The sequence below is a fragment of the Octopus bimaculoides genome, chromosome 4, assembly GCF_001194135.2.
Source record: "Octopus bimaculoides isolate UCB-OBI-ISO-001 chromosome 4, ASM119413v2, whole genome shotgun sequence".
NCBI classification, from domain to species: Eukaryota; Metazoa; Mollusca; class Cephalopoda; order Octopoda; family Octopodidae; genus Octopus; species Octopus bimaculoides.
Window position 1 is genome coordinate 133,697,746 of NC_068984.1, and position 19,080 is coordinate 133,716,825.

Here is a 19,080-nt window from a genome sequence, read left to right on the forward strand (position 1 = left end):
GGGCTGGTAGAATCATTGGTGACCAGTGATGAAGTCACAGGAAAAAAGTCACAATTTTGGCTGGGACACAATTAATTTATGGTGGCCAGTAATAAAGTCACAGGAAAAAAAGTCACAATTAATTTATGGGATCTGGACAAAACCCCCTCAGACACACACACACACCCGCCCGAACAAAACCCCTGTGACTTTTTTACCTGGATTCAAGCCATTAGCACGCCAGGCAAAATGCTCAACAGCATTTCATCAATCTTTATGTTCTGTGTTCACATTCTGCCAAGGTTGACTTTGCCTTTCATCCTTTTGAGGTCGATAAATAAGTACCAGTTGAAGACTGGGATCGATGTAATCAACTTATCTCCTCTCCCAGAATTTCAGGCCTTGTGCCAAAATTTGAAACCGATATTCTTATAGTTGTAACCCTTTGAAGCATAGACCAATTTGAGTTGGCTGAAATTTCCTGTTTCTGAGGTGACATAAAATGTTACTTTTTCCTAACACATTCACTGCTGTTTTCTGTTGCTATACATTCATCTACAGTAGCCAGATAGCTTCTGTGGTTGCTTGACCGAACCTCCCTTGACAATAGCAATGAGCAAATCATTTGTTCCTCCCCCATTTTTTTTTTTTTAGGAGGCACATGGCTTAGTGGTTAGGGTGTTGGACTCATGATTGTAAGATTATGGTTTTGATTCCTGGACCAGGTGATGCATTGTGTGCTTGAGAAAAACACTTCATTTTTGCATTACTCTAGTCCACTCCAGGGAATATATATGCCAAAGAAACAGGGAAATCAGCCCTAAGGTCCTTATGGAGTAATGTGGACTAACCATAACCTTTTTTTGTTTTTATAATTGACATTAATTTCCACCTTATTTGATCCTTTTCTGGGACAACCTGTGATGAGGCAGTACCTGAATACCACAAATTGGATAGTCCAAGAATTTTGAGTTCTAGATGTGGTCTTCCGCAAAACTACAGCTTTGTGTATTGAATTCTTCTCTGCTACAGATCTTCCTTCACCTTATGCATTTCTTATGCTAAAGCAACAAATTAATTAATTAATATGTATCTTTTCCTCAATTTTAAATTCAAGCTTCTAACCCTACCAAGGAGAAGTGATTATCTCCCTTTTATTAACTGCCTGATTGGGAACATTGCAGACTCTCAAATTAGTTTATTTTAAAGTTCATATATTTTCTATATGTAGTTATTATATATTAGTGTCAAACTGAAATGAAAATGTAAGAAGTAGAAGTATTGGGGTGAAACATTCCAAAAGCAAAACTGTCAAATGAGGTGTGACAATGTACTAGCACCAAATCCTTTTTCAGTGTCAGAAATGAAGAGGAAAGGACCTTCACTCTAAAATTATTTTACTTCGGTCAAATCGTCCAACCCATGCTAGCATGGAAAGCGGACGTTAAACAATGATGATGATGATGACATTTTAAGTGGACAAAAAGTTAAAGCAAAAGTGACATGCTGTTTAATCTCGGGCTAGCCTTGATCAGGCAGATCTAAGATCAAAAACATTGTAGCATTGCTACAATGTTTTCACCCCTGCTCTTCCCTTCTCACGCTTCCTCTTCTGGTTAGTCCCTTGACCATTGACGTCATGGCCCTCTTCCGGCTCATCCCCACAGCTATTATACTTGCTAATTATACTGCTGAGGCAACAAAAGCTGTCTGCTATTTCTAGTGAGCCATCCATGCATTTAAGAAAATCTGTTTCCAATGTACAATACTTGGGTTCTGACTGCATATAATGAATGCACAGCACTCATTAACAATTGGCAGAATTTTATTTCACTGCACAAATATTTTCCATGTTGGTCATAAATTAAAGATGCATCAACAAAGTTTACACACTGAAAGGATAATTGTATAGCTCTTATGAAAAGTTGATAAAGAAAGCTTTGTAATTATGCTGCCAAGACAGGAGAAAATATACACACTGGTGAACTAGAGTTGCTGTCAAGGTTGATTTAAAAAGTCATGAGAACAATTGTTAAAAGGAGCAAAATGAAAATGTGGCTAGCTTAGCTGCAGGTGGCCACAAACTGAAGTTTGGCACTCAAAATGTACCTATTTATAAGTTTCGTAAAGGAGTGTTTGAGCAACTTCTTGAAAGATGTATCACATGATGTGTTGATGCTTATTGGTCCATCACTTGGCTGATCACATGAAAAAGCTGTTGCTAAGCTGTGATTTTAACCTGGCAATTTCCCAATTTGGTCTCAAATCTTGCTACATGTTCATAGTATGTACTGTTCAAGTGCATCTATTACATATGGAGCTTATGTTCTTTGTTACTCTGCCTGTGATTCCACTACATTATATGTGTATCCATTGGGTTACAGTATATGGAATTTTTACTTACTCCTTTTCTGAGTATCAAGCAAGGCCATTTCTCTGAAGATATCACGGTCCTGTCTTCTTTCTTACATACTAAAACCTTTGTCTTTGCTAGGTTTACCTTGAGACATTTCAGTTCTAGGCTTATATTTAATGCCTGAAATTTTCTTTCAAATTTCACTATTCATTCAGCCATGAGAACTATATTATCAACAGCCTGTCTTATACTCCTCTGTGATGACCTGTAGAACTAAGATGAATAGGAGAGGACTGACCCTTGATGAACTGAACCTTTATACTAAATTCACTAACTGCATCTTTGTATACAGCTTGTACAGTCTCTTACAAGTCTCTCGTAGCTGCCTAGTTTCCTTAATGACCACTAGATTACTGTGTGTCTTCTTGTATATAAGCCGAACCAATGTTTCAACGTTGGTGTATATATACGTGTATGTATACACTTTTAAAAATGCCACTTACATATGAGAACGAGATATATAGCATTAATTAATGTTGCCTAGCTGCGTTGTTTTGCCTCAGTTCAGCCTTGATAAAATATTGGGTTGTGCGGAAAGTTCGTGCTGATTTATAGTAGCTTACCTTTCGACTTATTTGCCATGAAACCACCTCAATTCTGGGAAGAGGGTATTTTCAAGTTAAAGGGAAGATGGAGACGTATTGTGCAACAAAATGGTTCATATATGGTTGATTATAAATGTAATGGCAAGTATTTATTGACCTTTTTCTTTCCTTTAAAAATCGGCACGAACTTTCTGGACAACCCAATAGATAGATTAAAAGAGTTCGAGATCTAACCGTCACATTTTACTTCGTCATAGTCTAGCTAAAAGTACAATATCCAAAGTATCGTTTCGTTTTTAAGACGGTAGAATATGACTTGAAAGAGATTGGATTCTAATTCTTGTAGCTCGAGCAACTATGTTGACTCGCTCGATTATGGCGATAATAAAGTTCGACTGCTATTTCAAGCGAGGCATGGAGATGCTCTCATTACATTGCCTTGCTTCGTTGCAGGTCAAGCATGATCGATATTTGTTCAAAGGTATCTCAGTTTTAACCACACCATCCTTTTGTATATCAAAGATACATTGTCCAGTGTATTTTGACAGGAAAAATGTCCTTTGAGGGAAATTTAGAAATATTTCCAGCCGTTCAAACGACCATGTAATAGCTCTCTCTGCGGTTGACTTGGTTTTAACACTCATCTAAATACCTGTACTTAATGCTTAAACTTGTTACATTAACAGGTGGATAGCATCATAAAGAGCTAAAATACTTTGCAAACAATGATCTGTAACTTTTTCTTTCGTGAGTTTGTATTGGTTCTCCTTTATACACCTACAGCCCTTAGTCGATCTTGAAACTGATTTTATTCGAAAAACTTGTTTACAACTTTGTCATTTTAAGAAATAAAAATATAACAGCAAACACATTTTCAAGCCAATGAAAAACACCGACGGAATCCCCAAATGTATTAATTGTTTATACATATAATAATTTAATATTATTTGAAGTATATAAAAGAAAAACATCATAATCAAAAAAATTAAGGTGCAATGTTGACAATAAATCGCGGGAAAACCCTCTCAAGTCACGTGGCTTTTGACAACGCGGTAGATTTCTGTGTGTCTGTAGTTTGGTTTACAAATACATTCACTAGTGCCTTCGTTGACCGTAAGAAGTAAACATGGGGAAAGTCAACACGATATTTTCTTACTTTTCAAAGACACCCAAGAAGACTACCGAGAATCAAGTGCTTTCTCCGAAGACTCCGAGTAATTCAGGTAGCAATAGCAATCTACAAGCAACATCTAACAACACCACACCAACTAGTAGTAAAAAGACGAATGAGAAAAATGGCGAAATTACTCCTGGTAAGACAGAGATGAATTAGCATGTTTTATATTTGCTATGATAAAAAATTAATGTTTAATTTTCGTAAAAATATCAGTAGACGTGATGATGTGGTAGCCATACATTCGTTGTACAGGGTGTCCAGTAGCAAAGTTATTGATTGAGTACCTGAGAGTGAAATAGAAACATGAGTAAATATAAAAAATATTTACAAATTTTCTATCGTCTATATCTATAAAATAAATTATAAAATTTAAAATTTGTGTTGCCCTTAATATTTTGCTGACTTTAGTGGTAGCTTTAATTTTTGCTTTAACTTGGTTTTCAACATAAAGAAACAAAACTTTTCTTGGACTCGAAGGAAGAATCAATATCTTAGTTCATTGTCTTGCAATCTAATTGGATTTAATCTAGCATTTTTTTGTCTGCTTTTTCGACTTTGTTTAAATACCATTTATTTTAATGAGAATGGTTTTCTAAATATGACTGAAAACAACCTGCTGTCTTTAGTGAAAGGGTCTTTTAATTCGATGTCATTCTCATGTAGTGTTGTTAAGTTAAATATGTTTTGGGCCAATACTGGCCGAAATCAATGTATGAAAAAAAAAAAAAACTTCCACAGTCGATACAAATCTAAGGGAATGCAATGTTATAGAGAAGTAGTTCATTTGATAGTTTGTGAAGGGTCACAAAAGTTTTATTGTTAGTATCGCAGGCAGTGCCTCCGCACAGACTAAATCGAATGACTGAAACTAGTTAATACCCTTAAAATTTCATAGTTTATAGTAGCGGCGTAGCTAGAGTGTATGATCCTGGGACAAGATCTTGATTTTGCTTTTCCGTCGGCAAAGTCTATATAGGCCCAGAAGTGCTGCGACCCTCTCCTCCTCGTCATTACTCTACTGGATTTATATAACCTTGTCATTGAGTATCATGGTCCCTTATATTTCACTATTTCACTCTCTACATTCTGATGAATAATTGCCGACTTAATTGAAGTCTTCAAAAAGAAAAAAAAAAATGCATTTTTCAAGGAGAGGTGCGATTCTGCATTAGCCCGATCTGTGCATTATATCATTTTTCTTCCGGCGAAATTCTGGTTTAAGTAGAATCTCTTTATACTATCATTACTTATAAACTGTTGCGTGTAAACAATGTAAATAAAATACCTCGCTACATTCAGAAATATTTACGGTTTGTGAAACACCTTAATCTAGGTTTGTTCAGATAAAGTAATTCATATCAAAAATTTGGACCCTGAATTCTTCTCTACCTACACACTGGGGATAGCTGCAAACTGCAGACTACGTTTTAGTATAAAGAAAATATACCACTTATTCGGTGTCTTTAATTCATATGTCAGAAGAGAAACAGTTTTGAAATATATATCATAGTTCAATCATTGTAGCATTGTAGTTATTGCCAGAGAAATAACAACCTGTCCTCTCATCCCCTCTTTTTCCCTTACACTGACCCAAATTTTCCTGCCTCTACAAAACTTAAAAACCTACTAGCCAACAAGAAAGCTTCTAGGGGGGTTACTCTATCTGCTAGAAATCGTAGCGAAATATTCACTCTTAATAGGATACATTGGATAATGTAGTTCTCGATACATAGTCTTGAAAGCGACTGTGCAATCTACCCCTATCTACTTCTACTCACTTCATACCTTGAGGGGCCACCTGGACACTTTATCATCACTATCTCTGAAGCTCCTACTGATCATTCTCACTCTCTCTACTGAAAGTGAGCAGCCATGCAGCTCCTCTACAAGAATCTGTTCTGCCCTCCCACCTCTCATTTTAACCCCTCATCCCCTGCCATAGAGCTAGTTCCCCTCCTTAAGGGTTTGTAACCTTTTGAGATGCATGGTAACCTCACTAGTGCTGTCGCACATAAAAAAAGCACCCAGTACATGCTATAAAGTGGTTGGTGTTAGGAAAGGCATCCAGCTGTAGAAACCATACCAAAGCAGACAATGGGGCATGATGTAGTCCTTGGATCCATCGAATTCTATCAAACCATCCAACCCATGCCAGCAGAGAACATGGATGTTAAATGATGATGGTGATGATCCGGTGCTCCATTGTATAAAGTAGTGAGTGTGTGGCTTTCTCTTAGTCTTTAACCAACTACCTATGGGTTGTAGGTCTATTTGATCAGAGGTGATGTGATGTTGCAAGTGACATATTTTTACTTTTTTAATTCCAAAACAAAAATATACTGTGTTAATGTGTGTTCCTTGAATATTTTAGTTCCTGATTTTTTTTTTGAAACAGTTCCCTTCAATGTTCTTGTTTGAGAGAATTAAATTTGACTTCCATTGCAACTTTTCCATAGCATTTTGGGTTGTTTAATGTAGAATGAGATAGAGTGAAGTCGTTATTTTAATTACGAATAAGGTTTCCTGAAATGGAACTAGTTTTTTCTTTTTCAATTACAGTAACTTACAGTTATATGAACCAACAATGGCGATTTTTAGGAATTCTTCCAGTTTTCAGATAATTTCTGGGCAATGGGATTCCTACCTTATGTAGAAAAAGAAATGCAATTAAAAAATGTTCTCAAGACGGAGATAATATCTAGTTGTGATGCTGAGTTGAATGATCAGTTCTTTTATAACAACACTTTTGGTATATTATTACCATGGAAACAGAATTTTTCTCTTGGTGTTTTCAATTAATTCAGTTCCTAATGTTTGTTTTTTTTTTTCTTGCAGAATTTGAAGTTGGTGATATTGTATGGTCAAAGCTTGAAGGTTATCCATGGTGGCCTAGCATTGTATGCAACCACCCAACTTCTAAGGTTCACATCAAGAAAGGCAAAGTGACGGAGATTCATGTTCAATTCTTTGATGACCCAATTTCTAGAGCATGGGTTAAAGCCAGGTAGATTTATTCATTTTGCTTATTTTTATTGTTTTGTTTCACTATTAAAGGTAAAGGTTACCTTCTAGAGTCAGGCCAACTCATTAGGGCTGGTTTCCATGATTTATAAATTCCCCACCTGGATGGGATGCCAGTCCATCACAGTGTTTCACTATTGTTGTAGAACTAATCAAGTTAATAACTCTATATTTATTTCCTCTCATTTTAATGCATTGGGTGCTTATATACATCCAGATAGTCTTATATGTTATTGTTGTTTAGGCCTCAAGTCAACCATGATAGAGCAGAACTATGACCAAAGATATTACCCTAACCCTAATGTCCTTTTTATTTTGTATATCTAAGACTACATTGTCTAATAATTCTTTTCTCTTTAAGACAGTTGGTTGTGAGTGAGAGATATTTGGTTGCTATTTCTTGTAGAAGTAGGTGTTATACATGGGGATTCTCTTCTGCTGCTTTTCCCTGCAACTCAGTGTTAGTTGTACTCTGCATGTTCATTGAATCTTTTAAAAGAAAGTTACTCTTGTAAGTTATGTCCAAAGATTCTCTTCCACTGTTCATCACTACAGCACATAAGTAGACCAATTTCTGACTAGCTGACTCTGAGGTAAATTTCTTGCCGGAAATGTGTCATAGAATAATGCAGTCCTGAATACACCATTGTTTACTAAAAAAAAACCCCAAAATCATGACTTGAATATAGTTGATCATGTCTGCTCAGTCAGGGCGTTTTGGGTATAAACACATTTTTCTGATCCCCCTTACATTCTCTCAAGTATTCCTCAGAAACTTTATCTCCTCCAATTTATTCTTAATAAGGGTACCCATTTTATAAGCATACTCTTATGACACCACTCTTCATTTCTCTCTCTCTCTCTCTCTCTCTCTCTCTCTCTTAATCAGTTTTTATTCGATTCTCCATTTTAGATTTGTGAAGCCATTTACTGGGGCTGATGCCAAAGAAGCTAAAACTGGTGGCCAGTTTTTCTCAATGGATATGTCTCAAAGGAAAGCAACCAATGATGCTGACAAGGCAGTGAAAATGACAAAAGAAGATAGACTTGGGCTTATTACTGAACTTCAGCCATCTGAAGATGAATTTGAAATGGACGACTTAGATGGTGAGTTGGTCTTCAAATATAAGGTGTAGTGATTCTGTTAGGCTGGTTTTTTTTAGATGGTGTGAGAAGGCTGTTGCAATGTGATTGGTAGCATAGACAGTGTTTTAAAAATAATTTTAGGTGATCTGTGTTAGGATGCATTTGTTGCATTTTGGACAAAGAAGGTTGGTGATAAACAATTCTGACGGAGGATTTGAAACCGTATCATGAAAATTGTTTGAAAACAATTATTCGAAAAACAGTTATTCGAAATAAATATAATTTGTGTACTTGATTTTTAATTTTATCGTTTTTGTTTAAATGAAATAAAAAATTTAGAATAATTAACATTTCGTATAATTGTCCTTTTGAATAATTTTCATTCATTTGAATTTTCCATTCGAATAAATGTTTGTCAAATAATTGTTTTGGAACAATTATTTTCGAACAATATTCACATAATCTTTGAAACAGACTTCATGTTTGTTATAGAATCTTATGGAAAAATGTGATTAGAAATAAGGAAAGAATAAATATCTAAAGTCTTGAAAAATGGTTACTGCAGGCCTATAAGAATGTTGATATTGTGGTTGACATTGGCATTCGTTTTTTTACACGTCACTTTATTGTTATTTTTTATATTGTTTTATTAGATATTTTTGATGAAGAAATGGAAGAAGGTGATTCAGAAAAGAGCAAGGAAAATTTGGATGTATCTAATACAGTGAAAGAAAAGAGTTCTAAGGTAGGAGTTTAGAAAAATGTTAACTATAGTTTACCTAACAGCCTCTGTGTCCATGGTTAACCAGTCACTAATTTTTAATACATTTAATCACACCAGCAAAATCTTTTGTGGCTATATTGCTATTAAATGAAGGTGTATGTCATAGTGGTTTAAATATTCAGCTCATGATCACAGTGTCATGGGTTCAACTCCTGTACTGGGCAGCTTAGGTCCTTGAGCAAGACACTTCATTTCATGTTGCTTCAGTCTAAAAATGTGATGTCTAGACAAGGGTACACACAACAGGTTTCTTTCAGTTTCCATTGACTAAATCCACTCACAAAGCTTTGGTCAGTATGGGGCTATAGTAAAAAAAAACACTTGCCCGAAGTACTATACAGTGATACTGAACTGAAGACCACATGGTTAGGAAGTAAGCTTTTTAATCATACTGCCACATTTTTACCTATATCCACTATATGTGCCATGTGTCTATAACCAGTATATTTTTGTTAAATAGAATGTGGACCTGTTTTCGATTATTAGTTAGAGGTGTTGCTTTTTTTTGCTTCAGTGTTCTTACATAAATAAATACATACATGTCTGTTATCTCTCTGTTTGAAATTTTATGTCAAAGAATTCTTATAAGATTTTAATTTGCTTTATTTTGTAGTCCAAGGAAGATGAAAGCAAAAGTTCAAAACCACCCAAACGTAATGCAAACAAACGACGCAGAATTATTGTAGAACCAGACAGTGGTGATTCCAGTAAGTTTTTAGTATACTGAATCTTTGTTATCTTCTACTCAATACTTGAGATATGCCAATGTCTTTGACTAGTGTCTGTCACTCATGAAGTACACTTGATTGATATTTGGTGGGGAAATGATTCATTATGGTCTCCAGTTCAGTCCCACTGCATGGCCCCTTATGCAAATGTCTTCTACTGTAACCTTGGGCCGACCACAGCCTTTTGAGTGGATTTGGTAGATGGAAACTGAAAGAAACCTGTGTATGTTCATTTGTCCCCCACCACTGCTTGACAACCTGTATTGGTGTGTTTACATCCCATTAACTTAGAGGTTTGGCAAAAGAGACCAGTAGAATGAGCACCAGGTTTTAAAAAATTATTTGTTGGACTAAAATTCTTCAAGGTGGTGCCCCAGCATGGCCACAGTCTAATGACTGAAACAAGTAAAAGATTAAAAAAAAAACAGCTAAAAAGATATGGCTGGTCTTGCATACTGAGTGATTTGTTTTTTTATATTGGCTTTTCCATGCTGGCATGAATTGGCTGATGACTTGCTGAAGTAAATGAATTATTGCTATGCAAGAACAGTCAGATCACCTCCACCACTGAACACATATGCAAAATACAAAGAAATAAATGATTGGCTATATATATATATATATATATATATATATATATATTGGCGTTACTTTGCAGACGTTAAATGATGATGACGATGCTGATATTTGTCTTGTGATAAACCAGTTTACTTTTCATCATTTAGGTGATGATTACAAAGCTTCCTCTGGTTCTGAGAGCAACTCAGATAGTGTAAGCAGTGGAGTTGATGAGGATAAATTATCTGAAACAGGGTCAGAACCTGAGGCGTCACCTGTCAAGGTAGGTGTTGTTTGTTTTCTTTTCATTTCAACTATCTAAAAAGCTCCAGTGCTTTTTTTTTTTTCTGAACTATGTTTTTCAGATCTCTTGCAGGTGAAACAAAAAAAGAAAAATAGTTAAATAGTAATAGGGGCAGGAGTAGGCCTACAAAGGTCTTTGGTACTGCATACTTCTAAGTAAACCACACAAAAATAATTAATTTTGGCTATAAAGTGAAGATACTATTGACTAAAGGTGTTTAAACTTAACTAATATAAGCCATTGCATTCTTCTGGACAAAGTTCATGACCTTGTTTTAGTTTTCCTGACAAACTAAAGTTTTGTTCTTCATATTTGTGATGTAAATAGACATCAGCTTTAAAAGCAGTTTTTCCAAAAAACATACAAGTGTTTGTTTTACAAATTTTTGAAAATTTATTATTCACATCAGCATGGTTAAAATGCTGGTCAAAAATGAAAACAAAAGGATAATGAAGGTTTTGAAACAAAATTTGGCATTATTTATTGAAAAATGGAAGTTATGTTCAAACAACTCTGATAATCATCTTGTTTTATCTATGTACAAACAGAAAGCATCTCGGAAAAGAAAACTGCCTGGTTCTACTCCTACAAGTGTTCAGAAGTCTTTATCTTCAAGTTCAGTTACTCCAGAACGTTCTCCTTTTGTTGGATCTATAAGCTCAGCTACAAAATCTAAACTGTCTCTTTTCTCAGCTCCTGATTCTGTAAGTATTTGAATCTTCATCTAAAAAGTGAGATTTACTGGTGTTGTTCTAATGGTAGTTGATTTGTTATAGGATCTTAATTTCTGTTGACAGAAGTGTTGGGTGTCATGGGTTCAAAAGAGATCAATACTCATTCTATCAAAATATCCCTTCTCCCTCTCAATTTTCTGTAGAGCTTTATTCCCTTCATTTTTAAACACTCAGTAAATTTCAGCGGAGGTTTAATTTAGTGAGCATGCTTTGTGCACAGCCAGTCTCACTCTCTTCAAACTTGTGTCAGTCTGGTGCAGGATTTGTATGTAGCTACCTTCTCTCAGATGAGTAGCTAAAGGGACCCATCTGCTCTGGGTTTGTTGGAGTGTCCGTGAATGACCTTCTGGTCACTGATAGCTGGAACCCTGCCTGACAAGTACTACTACTCTGGGTCAGAGTAGATCTTGGAACAATGGTGGCTTTGAGGTGGTTCCACCCTCCTCAAAACGGCACCCCACTACTGGATACAGTTTAAAGTCACCAAGGACTTAAATCATATGATGTTAGTCATAACTAGTAGCAATATAAATCCACCCAGTTTAGTACTTTATTTTATATCCCACTTTGAATAAATAGCAAAGTTGATGTTGGTGTAATTTGAATTTACAATGTAAAGGACCATAAATAAATCCCACTAGGTATTTTGTTTGATGCCTTACCGATTCTGCCATTCCACCACCATATATGTCTATTTCAGTTTCTTCATAAGTTTCAACCATTTTTGTTTTAGTCTTCTCCTTCAGCTGGAGACAAAATGGAACCATCAACATATATGCATATGACCTTGGACTTCTTGAAACCAGACAAGTTGAAGTAAGCATGCTTTAAAAACCTTTTTAAAACCATTTCTGCATTTAATCAACTGTGATTCTAATGTAGTTTATATTGCAAAATTGCATTGTGTTGTTAGCTTGCATACTAGTGAATTTGACTTTATAGCCAAGGCAGGGAGCTAGTTCAAGATGTCTTGTCATTTTGGATAGCTTCAGTCCATGTTGATCAATTGAACCTTTAAAGTAGAATAACCAATAACCAATCAAATACATACTGCTAAGCCACAGAACAATAGCAGCTGATAGAACTGACATTTTGATTACTGGTACTTGTATTATTAGTGGTTTTAAATTCTAGCACAACGCCAGCAATTTCGATTGTATCAGCTCCATTACTTAACTGGTTACTTACTTTATGAACCCCTGATGGATGAAAGGAATGCAAAGGGCCAGAAGAAATGCCACCAAGCATTTTGTCCAGCATGTTTACAATTCTGCCAGCTCACCACCTTTATATTATCAATGTAATTAAATAAACATTTCAACAACTATACATCCTAAATCATTCTTTCTATCAATTCTTAAAATAATGAAGAATTTACTAAAAGATGTTTTCCTGAGGCTTAAAACAGTGTCATCGTCCTTTACAAGACTGCCACATTATGTTGGCATATTAACATTACTAAAATAGCTTTGCCATTAAGTTGGTGTTTGGAACATGAAATTTTGATGGCAGATTTTAATTTAGATCACTTTAAAAACAAGGTTTGTATTGCACAACTAAAGGTAACCTCAGGTGATTTGGTATCAAAAAGGGTTAATAAAACTTGACATTTTGGTTGTTTTAAGAACAAGTTAGGGGAAAAGATTAATATGGCTGCCTAATTTTCTGAGGTAGCATAGATTGCTAACTGACAAGGTATGTTCTAACAGGCAATAAGATAATGGCTGGAATATTCAAGTAACAAATGGCTTTAAGAAAATGTTATTTTTTCATCAATTATTTTGTTTCTTTTTCTCACAAAATCTACAGGGACAAAAACGGACGCCTGAAAACTCATCCAGATTATGACAGCCGTACTCTGTATGTTCCAGACTCTTTCAAGAGTAAAGTTACTCCTGTAAGTTATATCCAAGAAGTCCACCAAAAAATTTGTTAATTTTTGATTTGCAACTCTTTAATTCTTACATTAGTTTTGTTTGATCAACAGGTGTTAATTTAATGTCTGTCTTTTCATGTTGGCATGGCTTAGACCTGAGTAAATTTGAGGCATGATTGTCATGGATGGTTGTTTTTCAAGTGTGGAAATATTATTCTGGAAGACTTTGAAAGCACAGAACTAGCAGATAATTGGTTGACAAGAAATGTCACCAAATTTCAGCACCAATAGCCTGAACATAAAATAACATCATTGTAACTCAACTGCAAACTACCAGTTCAATATAGTCTTTTAAATATTGACACACACATAAAGATGTGAGCATGTCTGTCAAATTCCTTCACAAAGCATTTGTCAGGCTGGGGTTATAGTAGAAGACTATATCCAAAGTAGTACATAGTGGGACTGAATTTGTAGCTACATGGCTGAGAGACAAACTTTGTAACAACACAACCTTAAGAATTTTTATTAATCCTTGATAAAATAGAGAATTTGGCAAGAACTATCAATTGAATAGTTTTAAGTTTGACTCCAGTACCTTCTGTGCTTGCTTAAGTTTACCTGGCTATTAGGAATAACTAACAGATCATTTGGGATTGTCACCTGAAATAGACCAGCATCTATTCTATCCAGTGGGGATTTTTTCTTTCATCTGTGAATGTAGAGCCAAGCTCTAGCCATTTCAAGTTTTTGTTGACCTCTCTTCAATGCCTTGGACAGCAAAGGGAATATATATATATCCAGGTGTGTGTGTGCGTGTGCAATAAAAAGGTGGTAGAAGAGTAATTTGTTGGTTCTGAGTTGAGCTAGCATGGGTTGATTACACTTGGATAGTGTTTGTTGGTGGGAAGGAGACAATATTTATTATTTTGTGATCATATTGTCAGAATGTGGGTTGCTTATACATTTTTCTTTTGCTTGTTTATTTGTGACTTTGGGTGTATTTGGAATGTTTGTGGCCTACATGAAATTGTTGTCAGGTGGTTTGCAAAGAGTTTTATCTCCTATCCCCTTAACTCTTTTGATACCAACCTGCCTGAAACCGGCTCTGTAGTACAGATGTCTTATTTTCATAAGTTCTGAATTAAAATCTTCCAAACGTTAGTCCCAATTTATGTTCCTAACACTAGCTTAACGATAACTAAGTTGTTTTACTAAATTCTTTGTTATAATTAAAATTAATCGAAAGAAACACAGCTTCTCAAAAGAAATACAGTAATGAAAGGGTTAATGCATGGGAACCTGAAGATAATCATTTGATAGATGATAATTCTTAATTTTATGTAATGATTCTTTGATCTCCAATACAACTTATTCCATTCCAGGCTATGCGGCAGTGGTGGGAGATGAAATCAAATCATTTTGATACTATCCTGTTTTTCAAGGTAATTTTATTGTAGTACCTCCTCAGTCATTATATTTATTGTCTAATTCCATATACTCTTTTACTTGTATCTGTTTCTTGCTTTCTTTTTTTCTCCTGTTCTCAATCTCTTCCTTTTCACCCTATGAACTCCACCACTTTTCTCCTTCACATTCCTTTTCTCTCTTTCTCACAGACATACAAATGATTTACAATATACACTCATGGCTAAATGATATAATGTCATAGAGGTTTTGCTCACTGTTCATGCTTGGTATATATACACACACACATACATCATCATCATCATCATCGCTTAACGTCCGCTTTCCATGCTAGCATGGGTTGGACGATTTGACTGAGGACTGGTGAAACCGGATGGCAACACTAGGCTCCAATCTAATTTGGCAGAGTTTCTACAGCTGGATGCCCTTCCTAACGCCAACCACTCAGAGAGTGCATATCAATGTAGAATCCTAGTTCTAATTAGTATTTGAGCTAGTCTCTTTAGCTGTTGACCCACCAACCAATCAATCATTCTGAATTCAGCCAATAATTACTGTACTCATAGTTAATTCAATTATTTGAGTTGTTCAAATTCCAGAACCAAACACAACAGAACAACTCTTAAAAACCTATCTAATTAAATAGCCTTTTTGTTGAATAAAGTTTGCTGTTCTGCATTTTCAGTATTATCGTTAGTACTTTCACAAACAGCCGACAACTAAAACAGTCACGATGATATTATATATTAACATCAAAATGTTTCCATCATAATATCACTTCAGTATAAAACCATGGGATGTGGTGAAACCAAAATGTTTCCATTATAATGTCATCTAACTACAAAGTTTAGAGATGTGTTGTCATTTATTTTCATTGTTTTGTCTTTTTCTTGTTTATATTCAGGTTGGAAAATTTTATGAACTCTTCCACATGGATGCTGTGATTGCAGTTGCTGAGTTAGGTTTAATCTACATGAAGGTATTGTCTGACTCGGTCCTCTTCTGAATTAAAATGTTAAAAATACATAATCTTCAATATTCTCCTGTGAAAAATATATGGTAATAATCTGTATTTAATACAGAAAAAAAAAATTCATATTACCGAAGAACTATTGATTGTATTGATAGGGTTTTATCCTTAAATTAAATCCCATAAACTAATACCAACCAAATTGTTAACACGAGTTTATATTTATACAATGGCGGTATTAAAATCTCTTACACTCATTGGAATTTGTAGTTGACTCTACTGGAAGACCTTTCTGAGTTGACTCCTGCAAGACAAGCACACATAAAGACGTTTGTTAGCTTGTTCTGCAAGCTCTCAACACTTTTAACCTATGGTCCTTTTTTCATGACCTGACTTTATTAAAATCTCTTCAATCTGCATTTCTCTGTAAACAGTACTAATTTAAAGTTTATTTTCACTCATCCCCCCCCCACAGAAACAAATCTCCTCTTGGTCTCTTTAGCCTAATTTTTACCCCCTTCACATTTATACAAACACTGAATGCTTTGAAAGTTAAGGTCATTCTTCCCTATATTGATTGTATACTGTATACTTCTATCTATTTAGGGTGATTATGCACATTCTGGTTTCCCTGAAATTGCTTATGGAAGATATGCAGACCTTCTTGTCCAGAAGGGTTACAAAGTGGCACGTGTGGAGCAAACGGAGACACCAGATATGATGAATGAAAGAGTCAAGAAAAGTAAGATTTTAGTTTAAAAAAAACCCAGTAATTATAATTTTTTCCATTTCATTCTATTTCTCTCCTTTCTTGTCACAAGACAATGTAGTCGGAATAAAAATTATAAATTCTAATGGCCATTTATGCATCAGTCAATAGACCAGTCACTGATTTTTTGTCCTATGAAAACATTTTTTAAAATACAAGCATGTCTATAAGGGATGTTATTTCAGGAAAAATACTGCGGTAACTGGCCTATCATCAGTGTGTAAACATTAAGTATGATACGTATATGGCTATTTTAGTTTAAAACTGCTTCAGTTGCAGATATTAGATTTTAAATTCTTGTTTATTTTTTTAATTTCGGACTATAATCCATGAGATGGTTATTTCAAATTTAAATGTTTGAAATGGTGTAAATAAAAATTTAATGTTGTATCTCCTCTCCATTCTAGTGCATTCAGTTACTAAATTTGACAAAGTAATGAAGCGTGAGATCTGCAGAATCACAACCAAAGGTACAAAGACCTACAGTTATATGGAAGGTGACTGCTGTGAGTCTGCTAATTCCTACTTGATGGCTGTTACTGAAAAGGTAACTTTGTATATTTGATGAAGTATAATGCTCTTTAATGAATGTGAATTTGCAAAAATGTTGATTTTTAAATTTAATCCAGCACGAACTTATTGATTTTTACATATGCAATAGATATTAGTAATATACTGATTTAAATCAGTTGGCTGTTTTCTGAGTTATTAGTTACTTGTGATGGTTACAATAAATAAATTTCTGGTTGATGTATATTTGTATTACCAATATGTGAAATATTAACTGCTATTATTAACTTAGATCACTGATCAAGTTTTCAATTCTATAGTAAAACCACTGGAGTTTTTGTTCTTTTTTCATGAATTTGTATGATATTTGGGTATCCATATTTCTATATTAAACGTATAGATATTATCTTTCCCCTTGTATAATTAATTACTTATAGGCTCACATATAGATATCTCTGAAGAAATTTTATCTCATTTTCTTATATGTGACTATAAATTTATATATGCAATACAGTGTGTGCATACAATTTAGAGATTTACTCTTGGTGGTATAACTTAAACTATTGTACATTATATTTAAAGGAAGAAAATGATGGATGTTTTACTTATGGTGTCTGTTTTGTGGACACCTCCATTGGGAAATTTCATGTAAGTATACGCCCTACTGCCCATTCTTTTGTTCACTTATGACTACTCTTGTTAAACTCTATCTTGTTCTGATTGTGTACAGATATTAAACTTAAGGGTAAAAATCTTAGTGTTTTCACGAATCACAATGGAACCTAATGTCATTGTTTAATTCTGGTGTATTGAAAATTTCTAGAAACTTAATACAATTCATTTTGTCTTTACTTTACTATATATTATATTACTATATAATTTGTTTGCAGTATTTTAGTAGGTAGGTTAATTTAAAGCTTGAGATTTCCTGTGTAACTTGATGTGGTTAAAAAGTTTAATAAATACTTAGAATCCAATTGTTTAGCTAGATGTCAGTTGAAATAGTAAATGCTTCCTTCTACAATTTCATGTTGCTTTTTCCTTTGTTTTGTTCATCTAATTCTTCATTTCTTTTCAGATTGGTCAATTTTTGGATGACCGACACAATTCTAGATTCCGCACACTTTTGATGCACCATACTCCTGCTCAGGTATGTTATTTCAGTTATAATTTTTTTTTTTATCGGAACAATGTGGCTGATGCTGGTGTTGCGTACCTGGCATGTAAAAAAGCATCTTTAAAGTGTTGGGCCTCACAGAGGCAATGACATATGACCAAGACCGTTAGCAATATGCTGTTGTGCTTGAGAAGGACCCATCAAGCCAAGTGAAATCACAGTTGTGGCAGATACTGGTGTCATGCAACTGGTACCCGTACTGGTGGCACATAAAAACACCCATTACACTCTTAGAGTGGTTGGCATTAGGAAGGGCATCCAGCTCTAGAAACCCTGCCACATCAGACTGGAATCTGGTGCAGCCCCTCAGCTTACCAGCCCTGGTCAAACTGTCCAACCCATACCAGCATGGACAATGGACATTAAATGATGACGATGATTAGTATCACAACTGAAAGAAGGAACATTACTGATTTTATATGCCTGTCATCAAGAAACTGATTTTATATTTGCATTTTGTGAGCTGCCTATCCATTTAAATATTGCCCTAGAACTTGATGAAAATATTCATAGGTCCTGGCATGGCTTTGTGGTTAAGCAGTTTGTTTTCCAACCACATGGTTTTGGGTTCATCTCTTATCCATTTTCCTTTCTCCATTTCCTCCTGGGGTAGCCATTTATTTCCCCTTACAGTATAATCTGTCCCTGTTCCTTTTTCCTACTTTAGCCTCTCAACACCTGCACAAAACCACCTCCCTTAATCCTTTCGTTACCAAACCGGCCAAAGCCGCCCGAAAAAAATTTTGGTTCATGTGACCAAGCCGCCCAAAACCGCTTGTAATCACCTATTCATATTTCAATGAGAATATCCGAGCAAATCTCGTTAGTACATTCGTGAAAACACGTGATTATTTGTGTAAACAGTTCAGCTATAGTTTTGTACGATGATCAACGTGGTTTTTTAATTTTGTGAATTTTGGGAGATTTTTTTCCAAATTTGTTCCTGTTGTGTTTTCAAAATTTGTAATCCTGACAAAAAAATGGATACGAATTTTATTCTGTTAAGCAGCGAGTCAGA

The 19,080-nt window shown here is 34.9% G+C and overlaps 1 protein-coding gene across 1 annotated transcript in view; it reads left to right on the plus strand.

Annotated features, from left to right (window-relative positions):
- Positions 1-3,951: 3,951 nt before the first annotated feature.
- LOC106880162 (DNA mismatch repair protein Msh6) overlaps positions 3,952-19,080 on the plus strand; it is a 31,777-nt gene continuing 16,648 nt past the window's right edge. The window contains exons 1-15 of the mRNA XM_014930001.2: positions 3,952-4,253; positions 6,953-7,121; positions 8,052-8,245; positions 8,878-8,969; positions 9,622-9,715; positions 10,462-10,577; positions 11,147-11,302; positions 12,066-12,148; positions 13,142-13,229; positions 14,594-14,653; positions 15,541-15,615; positions 16,213-16,348; positions 16,783-16,922; positions 17,468-17,533; positions 17,964-18,035. Coding sequence (XP_014785487.1) covers positions 4,067-4,253; positions 6,953-7,121; positions 8,052-8,245; positions 8,878-8,969; positions 9,622-9,715; positions 10,462-10,577; positions 11,147-11,302; positions 12,066-12,148; positions 13,142-13,229; positions 14,594-14,653; positions 15,541-15,615; positions 16,213-16,348; positions 16,783-16,922; positions 17,468-17,533; positions 17,964-18,035 — 1,728 coding nt within the window. The 5' untranslated portion in view covers positions 3,952-4,066. The remainder of the gene's footprint in view (positions 4,254-6,952; positions 7,122-8,051; positions 8,246-8,877; positions 8,970-9,621; positions 9,716-10,461; positions 10,578-11,146; positions 11,303-12,065; positions 12,149-13,141; positions 13,230-14,593; positions 14,654-15,540; positions 15,616-16,212; positions 16,349-16,782; positions 16,923-17,467; positions 17,534-17,963; positions 18,036-19,080) is intronic.